This window comes from Catharus ustulatus, chromosome 11 (genome assembly GCF_009819885.2).
Source record: "Catharus ustulatus isolate bCatUst1 chromosome 11, bCatUst1.pri.v2, whole genome shotgun sequence".
NCBI classification, from domain to species: Eukaryota; Metazoa; Chordata; class Aves; order Passeriformes; family Turdidae; genus Catharus; species Catharus ustulatus.
The window spans coordinates 9,218,326-9,231,310 of NC_046231.1; the positions used below are offsets into that span (position 1 = coordinate 9,218,326).

The window sequence follows — 12,985 nt, forward strand, 5'->3', positions numbered from 1 at the left end:
GTATATTAAAGAAGATCTTAATTGTTTTTGTTCTGAAATACACTTCAGAAGGAATTGGGACAGCAAGCCTGTCATCTTTTCACACAGTCGTTCACATCAGGCAGAGTGAGCTCCTGCACCCCCAGCCCCATGATAAAGGAATTCCTCAGGCTGTTTCATGAGCTTTCTGCCTCTCTGATGAATCAGAGGCCAAACCTTCCCAGTCTGGAGTGTGTTGTCTTTGTTACTGAAAGACAAATTCAGATTGAAATACTTGCCCCTGTGCACACCTTCTGAGAGTATCTTCTTCAGGAAAAAACTGGTTTGTGCCCAAGCGAAATAATTGTGGAGTTACCTTTGACTTGGAAAACCCAGTAAAACATGATGCAAATGTTTCAATTTCTTCTTCATCTCTCCTTTGAGTGTCAGTGGTTTCTGAGATTCACACTTCAAGAGCATTATTATGCATGTGCAAATGATAGGAGTACCAAAATAATTTTTTAAAGTGAAAAGTGGAAGGACTTGAATTATGATGAAAAGCTCAGTAATACCAGTACAGGTGAGACATTTAGGTATACCATTAAATATAAATGGCAAGGATTCAATTTTATTTCCTTATTACACATATATGCATATTAATATGTTAATATGTATGTCAGTTTATTCTGAGTGTTACTGGATAAGAGTGATGCAATATGGTCTTTTTTTTTGATTAATCCATCTTTGTGATATATTCTGGGAAACAAATTCTAGTTTCTCATTTTGCAAAAGTAAACTTTTTTTTTTTTTTGGTCTAGTCTCACTGTTGATAAAGCTGGTTTTGCCTGCTTGCTCATTAATAATTGGATAGTATGTTAGTGTTTGGCTCTATTACCAGAGGCAGAATTGCTCAGTATGGTTTCTGAAAATTTTTCCTGCTTTTAGTGTGAAAGTAGTCTGAATGTGTGTGTGCAGCTAAGCATTTGGTTTTTGAAAGTAACTGGCTGGGATTTGGCTTTTCTGAGGGGGAAAAAAAAAAAGTATGTTTTAGTGGGTTCTTTCTCCCTGGAGCAGTGACCTTGGGCACCATGGTGACGGCAGTCAAGTGGCAAAGAAGCTGTGGTCCTGTTATCAAGTTTTAATAAGATTTATGAAATCCTGTTTTTCGTGCTTCCCTCCATCACATCACTGTGCTTCCTTTTTATGGCTCTTGACATTGAATGAACTATATTAATGAACCTATTTGAAAAACACTGGTCATTAGAAATTAATGATACAGTTTATTCCTTAATGTTCATTGTTAGCAGAACACATGTATTGCCTTGGAAACAGTATTACTTAGAGTGGAATGAAATATACAGAACTTAATGTTAAGTATCTTTTAAAAAAAAGTTTAACTAATTTTAGCTTGGACAGCTGTATTCTTTTCTCATTTTTCTATTTTTTAATTAAAATGTGAAATGAATAAAAGAGGATTTCTTAATTTTTAAGGTGCATGTTTTGAGAAAGAATGCTATGTGTGTTGTGATTAAAAGTTGTATACGCGCACACACACAGATGCACATGACTTCCAAAGAGTTGTGAGCATTCAGTTACACAGCACGCTTACAGAAGCTGTGTCATTTGCTCAAAAGGAAAAAAAACCCCATGTGGTAGATTTGTTTATGAAAATGTTTGAGTTGCCAGAGCAAGGTGAGCAGAGCAGTCCTTGGCGAGTGCTGCTGGGCACCACTGCCCACGCACGAGGCTCCCACCCACTGCAGCACACAGCTTCTGCTCACTGGTCAGAGCATGCAGGTAGAAAGTTCAAGGAAAGTTTAAGGAATCAACTATTTTTATTCCCTCCTGCTTGGAGAACATTGTGTATGATTAACTATGAATTTACTGATCCTGTCTCTCTGCAGGATTCATCCCAGGAAGTGAGATTCAAGCTTATGGAAAAGAGTTAGACGCTTGCAAAGTAATAATTAAAAAAACCTCATGCCAAAAAGGTCTTTCTGCACCAATGCAAGTTGATCTGGAGCTTCATGCTTAGAGCTGATGATGAATTGCCTGTGGTTTTAGGGAGGCTAATTCTTGCTTTCGATTGCCTTGGAAATCTGAAGTTAATGCTCATGAGAAGTAAAACCAGAGAACGTGGGTTACTCAGTGTGCCTGAAGATCACAGAGGCAGCGGCGAAACGACAAAACTTCTCTTTGAAGCAGTGGCTTCAGCTGTGTCATTGTGTGCACTGGGAACTGAGAGAAATAGCAGCCAGCCTGGGAGAAGATGCCAGCTAAAGGGAAATACTTCTTCAATGAGAGCGATGACTGCAGGATATCAGACCCGCTCTACGAGAAGTACCGCTACACCAGCCAGCAGCATCCCCTCCTGCTGCTGCTGCTCTTCATTGCCATCCTCTTCTGGACTACTCTAATTATCATCTTTTTTGTTACTGCTGTGAGTAAACTTCTTTTGTGTGTGTTCAGTGTTTTCAGACATGATAAGGAGTCGCTCTGACAGTACATTAAATATTTTTGACTATATATTATTTTGAGCCCCATGGTATCAAAGTTGCAGTGCTGAAAGATATCAAGTAACTGTGCGTGTAATTCTGTGTATGTTTTTGAAAGGATGGGAAGAGAGGAGATGGTCATCAGGCACATGGACAGTTACTATAAGGATTGTTTTCCTTTCTATACATAAGGAACAAATCCTAATCTGTATTGAATGCTAGCTATGATAGTAAGTACTAAAAGGGCCAAGGAAGAAACAAGAACATAAGTTAAAATGTCCTGCATTTCTCATATTTTTAAGAGTAATCGAAGAAATATAAAATATTATGGTGATGACTTGCTTTTTCATCAGGTTATTCCTGAGGTGATTTTTTTCTTAAAAGATTTGTAGATGTTAGTTTCCTTTATTTTTTTTTCTCTTTTTTTTTCTTAATAAAAAGACAACAGGAACCTCCCAGTACAATGGGTGATCAGTGGAATCAATATTTAGTTAGCAAAGAGCAGTGATCCTATAGTTATAGAAAAGATGCAGCTTAAAGGATTTTTTGTTATGTAGTGTAATTTGATTTTCTGTAAAGTAATTTGCTATTGTACAAGCCCAGCTGACAGCTGGTAAGAAGAGGAGTTTATTTAAAGATGATGTTGTAAAATAAGTGGTAAAGTAACTGTTATAATCCTTCATTACCTTCTAATACTGCTTTCCAAACACTGTGCTTCATGATAAAGGGTCTTCAAGTCTCTCTTTAGTAGCAAATCAAATCTTACCAATTGCAAATGCATCCCTTTTACCTTTTACTTCTTCAGAAGGGAAAAAAGTAGCAGCACTATTTTGAACAATTTATCTTCTGTAAAACTCAGAGCACTGTACACTCCTCTTTAGCAAAGTTTGAACTCTAAATTCATCTCTTTGGGTATATCTGCATTATAGATGCAGTATAATTAGAACTTAGTGGTTTGAGGTTTGCCTTGTGAGCTAGTTTGGAAAATAATAATGGTGGAACTTGGGTAGAATGAGTATCTGTAATAGTATTTATTATATTATTTCTGTATGTGGGAATTTCAGAAAGTGTTTGTGCTGTCACAGCTAGTCTACTTTAAAATAAGTTAACCTTAAATAACTTAAACAAGTTGTTTCCAGGGCAGTATAGATGCATTTTTCATTTTTCTAAATGAGGCATTGGGGCCAGCTGTAACCCTTTGTTTTGCTTTTGCAGGAAGCACGTTCCCACCTTGCCTTCATCATCGCCGTGTGCGCTGCCCTGGCCGTGTTCGCAGTCATGTACTTGCTGCTGTGCATGGAGTCCTTGTTTCGGAGGTGGCTGTCCTTGTTTGGAGTGATGATTTGGATCTGCTTCCTCACTGTGGGATACGTGTCCCTTTTTGAACAAGGAAGTGATTGTCAGCTGTGGGAACAGGTGTGTATGTTGTATTCATTCAGGTACTGACACACACGTGGTGGTCAGCTGTGGATGTGTTTGTATGAATGTGTTTGTGTGCTTTGCTCTTTCAGTGTGTTATAACTGCGTAATAACTCTTCTGAGAGTTTAGGTTAACTTTTAAAATTGGCTTTACTGATTTATTGCAGGAAATTTTAGTTGGTATCCTATATTATAGTGAAAATACATTTCAGTGGAAAAATTGGATAATTGCATCAACCTATGTGGGAATTGTATCTTTAAGTTGTAATTGGATTGGATTTTTATTTAGGACTTTTACAAAATCTTAATTACTGTGAATTCATCTATGAGCAATTTTTTTTGTTAAAAATACTTGCTTTGTTAATTTATTTGGGTCAAAGTGGTGTTCGAGAAAAGTATACACAACTCCAGAGCTGGGTGTGCCTTAGGGAGCAGGTTTTTAAGTTAGTAGGAGAGGTGAAGTGAACAATAAGGATTAATGACACATCCTGGCATTGCTGGGTGTGGCTAAACTTCTTTGCTTGCTATCTCTGATCAGAAGATGGGTGATTTCATGAAGTCAAAAATATCATAATTTGTAGGAAACTCCTCCTAAGATCTCATAATGCAAGCAGAAGAGTTTTAATGAAATAAAAATGACTCTGCCCCTTCCCTTCTTTATTTGAATAAAGAAAGATATAAATTATCAGCTAAACGATCAAAATCTGATTTGCATTATGGCCTGGATCCAGAACTGTACATTTAGAGTACTGTTCAGTATTTTTTAACTTAAGAAAGTGCCTATTACCTTGGAAACCCCCCCAAATGTATTGTTCTTAACTATGAATGCAAATATGTAGCAAAGCAAGATTTGGTTTTGCTACTTTCAGTGCTGCAAGCCAACATGGTGACATCATGTGGCAATAATTCATTCATATTGATTTTAAGTCTAAAACATAAGGACACCCTACTGTGAAAAGTGGCTAGATTTATTTCAGACTTTCACCTCAAGTTATGAATTATCACTAATTAAAGCTATTGTTGAAATGCAGGTATGGCCTTTACTTGTCCATCCTTTGCTTGTGCTTATAAATCTATCACACAGCATTCTGAACGTTGTGTGATGGGGGTTGCAAATGTGGCTGAGAAAATGTTTTTACTCCAGCTAAAATAGTAAGATATACATGGAAATTTTTTTTTGTTGAATGAAGACTTTTACTTGCCTGTTTGTCTGATTATTGTTGTCCCAGTCAAACTATCTATTCTGGGAAAATATTTAAGACTTGGACCCTGAAACTTCCTCGAAGGAAGTCTTGTCTTGTCTGGAATGGCACAAATTTAGTTGCTGTGATGAGATGGAACTGAGCTGGGAATCTCTGATCAGGGTTGTTAGTTTCCATATATATGTAAGCTAACAATTGTTACAAGTTTTACACACCTTCCCACTGATCTGGAGCAGTTTAGTTCTGCATTTTATAAAATCTGTGTGGCTAAATGCATGGTTAGTGGTAATAAAGGTTATTCTCTTGTGGGAGGACCAGGAAGTATTTGTTGGATTTTTGGTTTTTATCAAACACGAAGCAAACATGTGGCTGGGTGATGTTAAAATTAGAAAAATATCTTCCAGCAGGTGAGAAATCTGATTCTATTCAATATTGCAAGCCTTGCAGCACACTGTTCCTGTGAGTACAAAGTGCATCCAAAGTGCTTCTCCATCTGTAAAGGCTAAGTTCAGGATAAAGGGCAAGGATAAGTGAAAAAATTAGAGGTGATATGTCATGTTAACCCATCTTGTCTATGAACCTATAGCTGTTAATCCCTCAAAACTCTTAGAACTACCACTGTCCTTATGGTTTTAACTGTGTTTTGAAACATCAATATCTAATTGTTCAGCCTGAAATTGAGCAAGAATCCTACTACTTTGCTCCTATTTCTGTAGTGATTTTTGGGATTCACCTAATAACATGTGATTCTTTTTTTTCCTTTATCTTTCCAAAGGTGCCATTCTTTCTGTTCATAATCTTCACAGTTTATACCATGCTACCCTTTGGGATGAGAGGTGCTGTCATGATTAGTGTTGTTTCTGCTCTCTCCCATATTGTTGTTTTAACTGTGGTAAGTCTGACTTTTCAAGAAAATACGGATTCCATTCCATTTCAGGTAAGGAAATTACTTGGTTGCATAATGAAATACTCTAGTCAAGTTACCCTTTCCTTTGGCATAACTATTCTATTCAGAAAAATTGCAGAATTCCACATTGATGTTTCAAGCAGTGAATTTAGAGCTTGGGCCCCAAAACCCTTGGGCTTTTTTTAAAATGGCAGTTTTAAAAATCTATAGTCCATTTTGTTTTTCTGACCTAAGTGGAAAAAGCAGGGTTGTTATATTGATTTTTAAACTAAGTTGTTGCAAATATGTCTAGCTTAGTCAGAGTCACTCTTGCCAATCTGTGCTCTTTTGGGCGGGTCTACCTGCCTTCATCAGCGCTGCCCAGAGGGTGGATCAAAAGGCCCACTGCTGCCCCGGGGTGTCAGCAGGGCCTGGGAGTGCTGCTTGCTGGGTCAGGGCTCCCAACACTCATTAGCAGGGTGTGTTCAAAGGAGCACCCCAGCTCATTCCGTGCCAGACTCCACACGGCGTGCTGATGCAGGAGTTTGTGCACTGCTTTGCCACAAGCCTAACACTGGTTCCTGCAAATAAATGTTAAATGATATCATAGGAATTTCTGTTTTATTATTCTGCCTGTGACTATGAAAGTTAGATTATATCTGCCAGGTCCATCCTGGGTAACAGCGACAGTTATTTGTTATGGGATGGGGCAAGAGGAAATGAGGTATGGTCTGGAATTGATTGTTTTTTGTGGGACTAATAAGTGTGTTAGTGAACTATCAATGACTGCCCTGCAGTAGGTAAATATTTTTCTTCTTGTGCAGCTCCTTGCCAATGCTGTCATTTTCCTTTGTGGCAACTTCATGGGTGCATTTCACAAGCGCCAAATGCAGGTTGGTTCGTGGGATTTGTACAGATACACCTTAAAGTGCATTCAGGTCCGAATGAAACTGAAGATTGAAAAGAGGCAACAAGTGAGTAAACTAGTTCATGTTATGAATTGCTTGTTTTCATTTCCCAAGTCTGTATAAATTCATAAGGTTGGTGACTAATCCATGTTAAAAGACTTGATCCAATCTTTGAGATTCGCACTTAGTGTCAAAAATAAAAGTTGTGCCACTTGCAACAAAAGAAGGAAGTTAAAGGGAGGAAGATCTTTTCTGGGGCTTGTCTACATGAAAATCACAGTATTTGTAACGGGAAAGTAACTGCCAGTCATTTTAGTTCCTTTTTTCTGAGAATAAACTGTTCCTGGGATTGGCCTAAGGCAACTTAAGATGACATACCCTTAATGACCTGAAATTACTTGTGAGGTAATTTTAACAGTGATTTTTATGCTTCCCTTGGTCACCTTTTTTTTTTTTTTTTGCATTGAACTCTAAAGTACTATTTGTTCTTATATTTTATTGTCTCACAAACTATTTTTCTTTTGCTAAAAGGAGAAAATATTAAAATATTAAATTTTAATTTCTATAAACTCCAGTGGTATTCAAAGAATAATCAAGCAACATTAATATTTTACTGAAGAAGGATTGTAGAGAGATAGCGAAGCTGAAACTGGGGCACTGTTCCTGGTATAAATAGGGTTAAGAAGAGCTCTACATGCTGATATGTACCATGTTCTCTGCTCACCAGTTAGAGGATAAAAAGGAGGGGCTGAAAAGTGCCTGACCTGATCAAACTGGAAAGAAGAAAATACCACACTGCTAAGTGCGATCTGTTCTCTGATTCTAATCTTGTGAGATGGGAGGACAAATCTGCATGGAAGCCCTGGCAGAATTTCCCCACGCAGCCACCAGGGAAGCCTCAGATCACCTTACTCAGGCAGTGTACTCTCATTTCCTGGGCAATGTGCTCACTTCCAGGGGTGTTCAGGATTTTGGTTTTGGGATTGATTTTTTAAATGTTTGCTTTTTGAAGTGTAAGTGTGCTTAAGTCTATAAGAGCTTTCTTTTCATCCATGTTGCAATTTGTTAGGCAATTCTGAGTATCCTTTCTGCCACCCCCTTCTCTGTAAAAAAGATGTGAGAACTGCAGTTCAGGGTTCCTCATTGCGTGATGTGTCAGCCTCCCAGTGGCCGTGTTATATTCCCTGGGATTCGGCTGTCGATTTAAGTTCTTTCAGGGTTGACTCTCCTAGTACCAAAACAGTAGCTGGGGGAAAGGAGGTGTTTCTGTGGTCAATCTAAACTGCTGCCTATGCCTTGTGTAAACGAGTACTCGATGCTCAAGGACCGTCTTGTCCCACTGTGATCCCAGGGTATTTCTTCCTGGGGCAGGCACTGGTTAAATAACCCTGGCAGCTCACTGCTGCCTGCACATAGCTGCATTGGGCATTCAGAAAAAGGGGACAAGGACTTGGTCCCCGGGGACAGCATTTAGCATTTCACTTGGCTGCACAATGTGTTCATCTTGTTGTTGATGTTGTCTGAAAAAGTTCCTGCTTGTAGCTGCTCCACACAACATTTTCTCTTCCATCCTGGCTCAAAGTATTCTCTTTTTGCCATCCTCTTCTGCCCAGGGTCGTCTTTGAAGAATGGGCTTTTGAGTGAGAGCCAGCGTAAAACGGTGCCCTGAATAGTCAAACAATAGAAGTGGGTTTGGAGGACTCTCTTTCTCCTTCAGTTCAAAAGACTTCATTTCAGTGGCATTGCTTCAGTTTAGCTATAGCAGAATGTAACTGACACTTTTCTATCTGTTGCTGCTTTTCCAGCGTTTGAGAATTTACAAATACTTTTAATACTGAATAGATTGTTAGGTAGAAAGCATAAGCTTTTACAGAAGCTCTATCTGACAATGCCAACATAATACTGACATTAGTGGATAAAATAAAATGTAATTTATCCAGAAAATGCAGTACTGAATACTGACATTTTGTGTGTGTGTGTTTCGTGGTAACAAAGGGATGTCACACCTATATCACAAGGAACAAAAGGAAAAACATGCAACATAATTGTGAAATCAACAATTTGGAGAACAGCAATGTAAAAAGGTCTTCTGTAAAACCTGACATGCATTACTCAAGAGCTTTTTGAATAAAGGCTTTTTTTTTTTTTTTTTAATGCCTTCTTGCAGTCAGTAGAATTCTGCAGTTTCAGACTTACTGTGGTAATAATTTTGCATAATTATTCTTCCCTCCCCTTTTTAAGGAAAATTTGCTTTTATCCATCCTGCCTGCTCATATCTCTATGGAAATGAAACTGGCAATCATTGAGCGACTGAAGGAGACTAATGATAACAGGCAAATGCATGACAACAACTTCCACAGCCTATATGTAAAAAGGCACCAAAATGTTAGGTAAGTGGAAACCCTAGAAATAACTGTATTAATATAAACTTCTGATTCTTATCAGTATATGTGGTCCAGTGAAATTAAAATTTAAAGGCCGACTTTCAGACTGAAGTGAGCTTCTTTCCTGTTATGGGCAGCTAATGTGTGTTGAACTGGTGTGCTGCCTTTTAAATCAGGGGAGATGCTTGAACCCTTTTTGCCAAAGAGGAGAGAGGTGTTTTCTGTTAAACGCATTTCAGTAGTTATGCTGACTGTGGAATTGATGTATCTTCATGTTTCACTTTTCCTGCTTTTTCCTTTTGTTCTTTTCTAGCATTCTTTATGCAGACATTGTAGGATTCACTCGCCTTGCCAGTGACTGCTCTCCTAAGGAACTTGTAGTGATGCTGAATGAACTCTTTGGAAAGTTTGATCAGATTGCAAAGGTAGGTTTACAGTTTGTGCTGTAGGATAAAGGGCTTTGGAAAAAGAAGTCTTTTTGCACAACAGGAGGCATCGGGGTGTTAGTCCTGAAGTCAGGAAGGCAAGACTGCTTTTGCTTTAAAGCTAACTGGCAAAATAATGTTAAAACAAAATGGGAAATGTAGCAAGTTGCTGCTGTTATTCCAGTTCTTGGGTGTGAAGGCTTATCTGTATAATTTAGGAAATTGCCTGATGATGGTACGTGATTGCAGCAGGGCTGCAGCAGGTTCTGTGTACAGACTCCACTGAGGAGCTTTGCTGTGTTCAGCTCGAAGGTTGGTTTGACTCCACAAATGGAGAACTCTCAGATACACATTTAAACTCATGAATTCAGAGGCATCAGGCAAAGAATTCTTTAGCCCAGGAGTGAGCTAAAGAAAGCTTCATGTTACTAATGGATACTTACAAAAAAGTTCAAAAATGGGGAGTAGTTTAAAATGGTCCCTGTTAAGACATACCCTCAATACTGACCCTTCAGCCTGGCAGAAATTGTTACCACTTCCAGGTGCTGCTTGAGGTCAATTTTTTGGAGCTATAATCACAAACTCAGGTTTTTATGTCTCACATTATAGTGACTGTATCACCCACATGTTTGTGTGTTGTGTTTGTGAAATCCTAAAAATTTGTCTGAAAAAGTTGGAAAACTACAAAATTATTAATGTAGCAGATGAGTGAAATTGCTGTAATTAAACCTTATGAATATAATTGAGTAAGTTCTTTAACATACCAGTGATTAAAACCTAAGATGCTTTGACTAAATGAGGTGGCTAATCTTTGCATTTATCTGAAGTCAGTTGCTGTTAAGTGTTTAAGTACTGGCAAATGAAAGTTATACTATATCTATTGCAATGGTATTGTTGTAAAGCAGCCATAAAGACAGAGTAAGCCATGTCACCTTAGCTGCCAAATGGCAAAATTTCTTTTAATGCTGAAGTCGAAGCTGAGATTAGACATATTTGGTCAGGTTTTTGTAACTGTTTTGCAGATAAAAAAATAGAAAAAACTCTAGCTTTTGAGTGATGCATTTTAATTTCTTGCTGCTGTCTGCAAATTGCATTGCAATGTCTGGATTTAGTGAGTCAAGGTCTTTTGCAATTCTGTGGTTGAGCTGTGAGAAGCGGTTCCTGCTTTTTGTGCTATTTTTGTTCTGCCAGAGAGTATTCTGTCATCTTTTCCATAATGTACAAATGTTGCAAGCTCCAATTTACCTAATAAAAATTGATGGCTAAGCTGGACACTGAGCTGGATGCTGAAGTGCAGCAGCTCTAATCCAGGGCTGGGTTTCCCTGCTGATCCCTCTGAGCTCGTCACTTGGGGCACTGCTCAGAAGCCACTGGGATGGATTAAGATGTAGAGAATGATGGATGTTCCCTAAAGGCTTTAACTGATGAGCGAGAACAGCTCAGTTTGGGAAAGTGCCACATATTTGGGCTGATTCTGGAGTTGGTTTAGGAACTGTGTTCCAACAGCAGGTAGGATTGAACAGCTGGAGATATTGGCTGGCCCAAATTAAGCCATCTCTGCTCATCAGTCAAACTCTACACAGTCTTGCAGAATTAACCCTGGCTTGCTTGTAACCTTTGTAGTTAAAATTCTTCAGTAAAATGTTAACAAAAGACAGTGTCAGAGGCTTTTTGCTCTCTCCTGCCAATCATTGGCAGCAGTATCCTCTGTAGCATAGTTAGGAAAATTTTTTTTTTTTTGCTGCCATTTAGTATTTGTGGGTTTTTATTAGCAGTAGCAAACTGGAGCGTGTGCCAACTTCTTCTTCAGTCATGTTTGAAATAACAAAAACACTCCATTTTGCATCTGCATGACTACCAGCTTGGGCATCTGAATTTCTAAGTTTTCCCTCAGTGCTGGGAGGTTTTATGACACCTCATACTGTTACTTATAAGGCTATGTAAAAATGGAGGGAAAACTCCCCATAATTCAGATGAAGATTAAAACAGAGTTAAGTCGATTTCATCCTTCAGATGGTAAATTCTGTGACAGTTTTATTTTATTTATAGCTTTTTCAATTGGACACAGTTCCAAAAAAAAAAAAAAAGTGAGAAACTAACAAGATGGTTTTATTTCAGGAATGCTTTAAGTGGTCATTTTTGTTCTCTTTTATGAGCGGTGGGGAAAAAGAAGTAAGCTTTGTTTCAACAAGGACTGAACAAAGCCTGACTTTCTCAAACCAGAGCCTTTGGAGCTGTTAGCCTATTTGCAGTTAATTCTTTCCTGTTAAAAATGTTTGGTGTAATTTTGCAGGAGAATGAATGCATGAGAATAAAAATCCTGGGAGACTGTTACTACTGTGTCTCAGGCCTGCCTGTGTCCTTACCTGTTCATGCCAGGAACTGCGTTAAAATGGGGCTGGACATGTGTGAAGCAATAAAGTAAGTATTACACAGAAAGCTGTTTAAAATACAGATACTGTTGTCAACATTCAAAAGTGCATGGTTCTGATCATAAGTTTGCCTCGTCTTTGCACCAAGTGTATGATGAGACTAAACTTTGACAGAAGGAGGAGAGAAAATGACAAATCTCTAATTCCCTGGTGCCTCCGCAGGCAAGTGAGAGAAGCCACGGGCGTGGACATCAACATGAGGGTTGGGATCCACTCCGGGAACGTGCTGTGCGGGGTCATCGGCCTGAGGAAGTGGCAGTACGACGTGTGGTCACACGATGTGTCCCTGGCCAACCGCATGGAGTCCGCCGGAGTGCCGGGGTGAGCGGGGCAGGGCCGGGCTGAGCCGAGCCGGGCCGGGGTGAGCAGGGCTGGGCAGCTCTGCCGGGACACACAGCCTCACCAGGGGATGGATGGCGGAAACAGGACAGATGTGTACTTAGTAGAGCTGTAAAATGTCAGGATTTTCTGATGGTGTTTTCAGTGAGCTATAAAATTCTATTCATAGGCAGGTGACTGCTTCTTGACATTCCCTTCTCTCTCTTCATGGGAGAAACACACGCATTATGTTGACCTAGTTAATCCATGCTGTACACAGGGATAATTCTACATCTGTGAGTTTAGCTAAAGAACAATTTGCCCCTTAGGTCAACAAAGGCAAGCTGTCTTTAGCCTGTATTTCTGCTAATGTATTGATCAGTCCCACTTGATTTATATCAGCTCTATATTCACCACCTCTACCAATCAAACTCCACAAACAGCTCAGAAATTAAAATGCATCCTGATGGGAAGTATCCCAGCAAGGAGAGTCTGGAGTTGTTGTTTGTTGTGCATTTGCCATGGGCAGAATGAAGGGAGGGAGTGGTGCTGAATGGC

General features: G+C 39.1%; 1 protein-coding gene across 1 annotated transcript in view; it reads left to right on the forward strand.

The window, feature by feature from the left end:
- The window catches only part of ADCY7 (adenylate cyclase 7), a 58,377-nt gene that overhangs the window by 25,194 nt on the left and 20,198 nt on the right, over nucleotides 1-12,985 (forward strand). Inside the window, 8 exon segments of the mRNA XM_033069458.1 lie at nucleotides 1,863-2,398; nucleotides 3,669-3,869; nucleotides 5,850-6,011; nucleotides 6,785-6,934; nucleotides 9,110-9,258; nucleotides 9,566-9,677; nucleotides 11,971-12,098; nucleotides 12,272-12,430. Of these exon segments, the coding sequence (XP_032925349.1) occupies nucleotides 2,228-2,398; nucleotides 3,669-3,869; nucleotides 5,850-6,011; nucleotides 6,785-6,934; nucleotides 9,110-9,258; nucleotides 9,566-9,677; nucleotides 11,971-12,098; nucleotides 12,272-12,430 (1,232 nt within the window). The 5' untranslated portion in view covers nucleotides 1,863-2,227.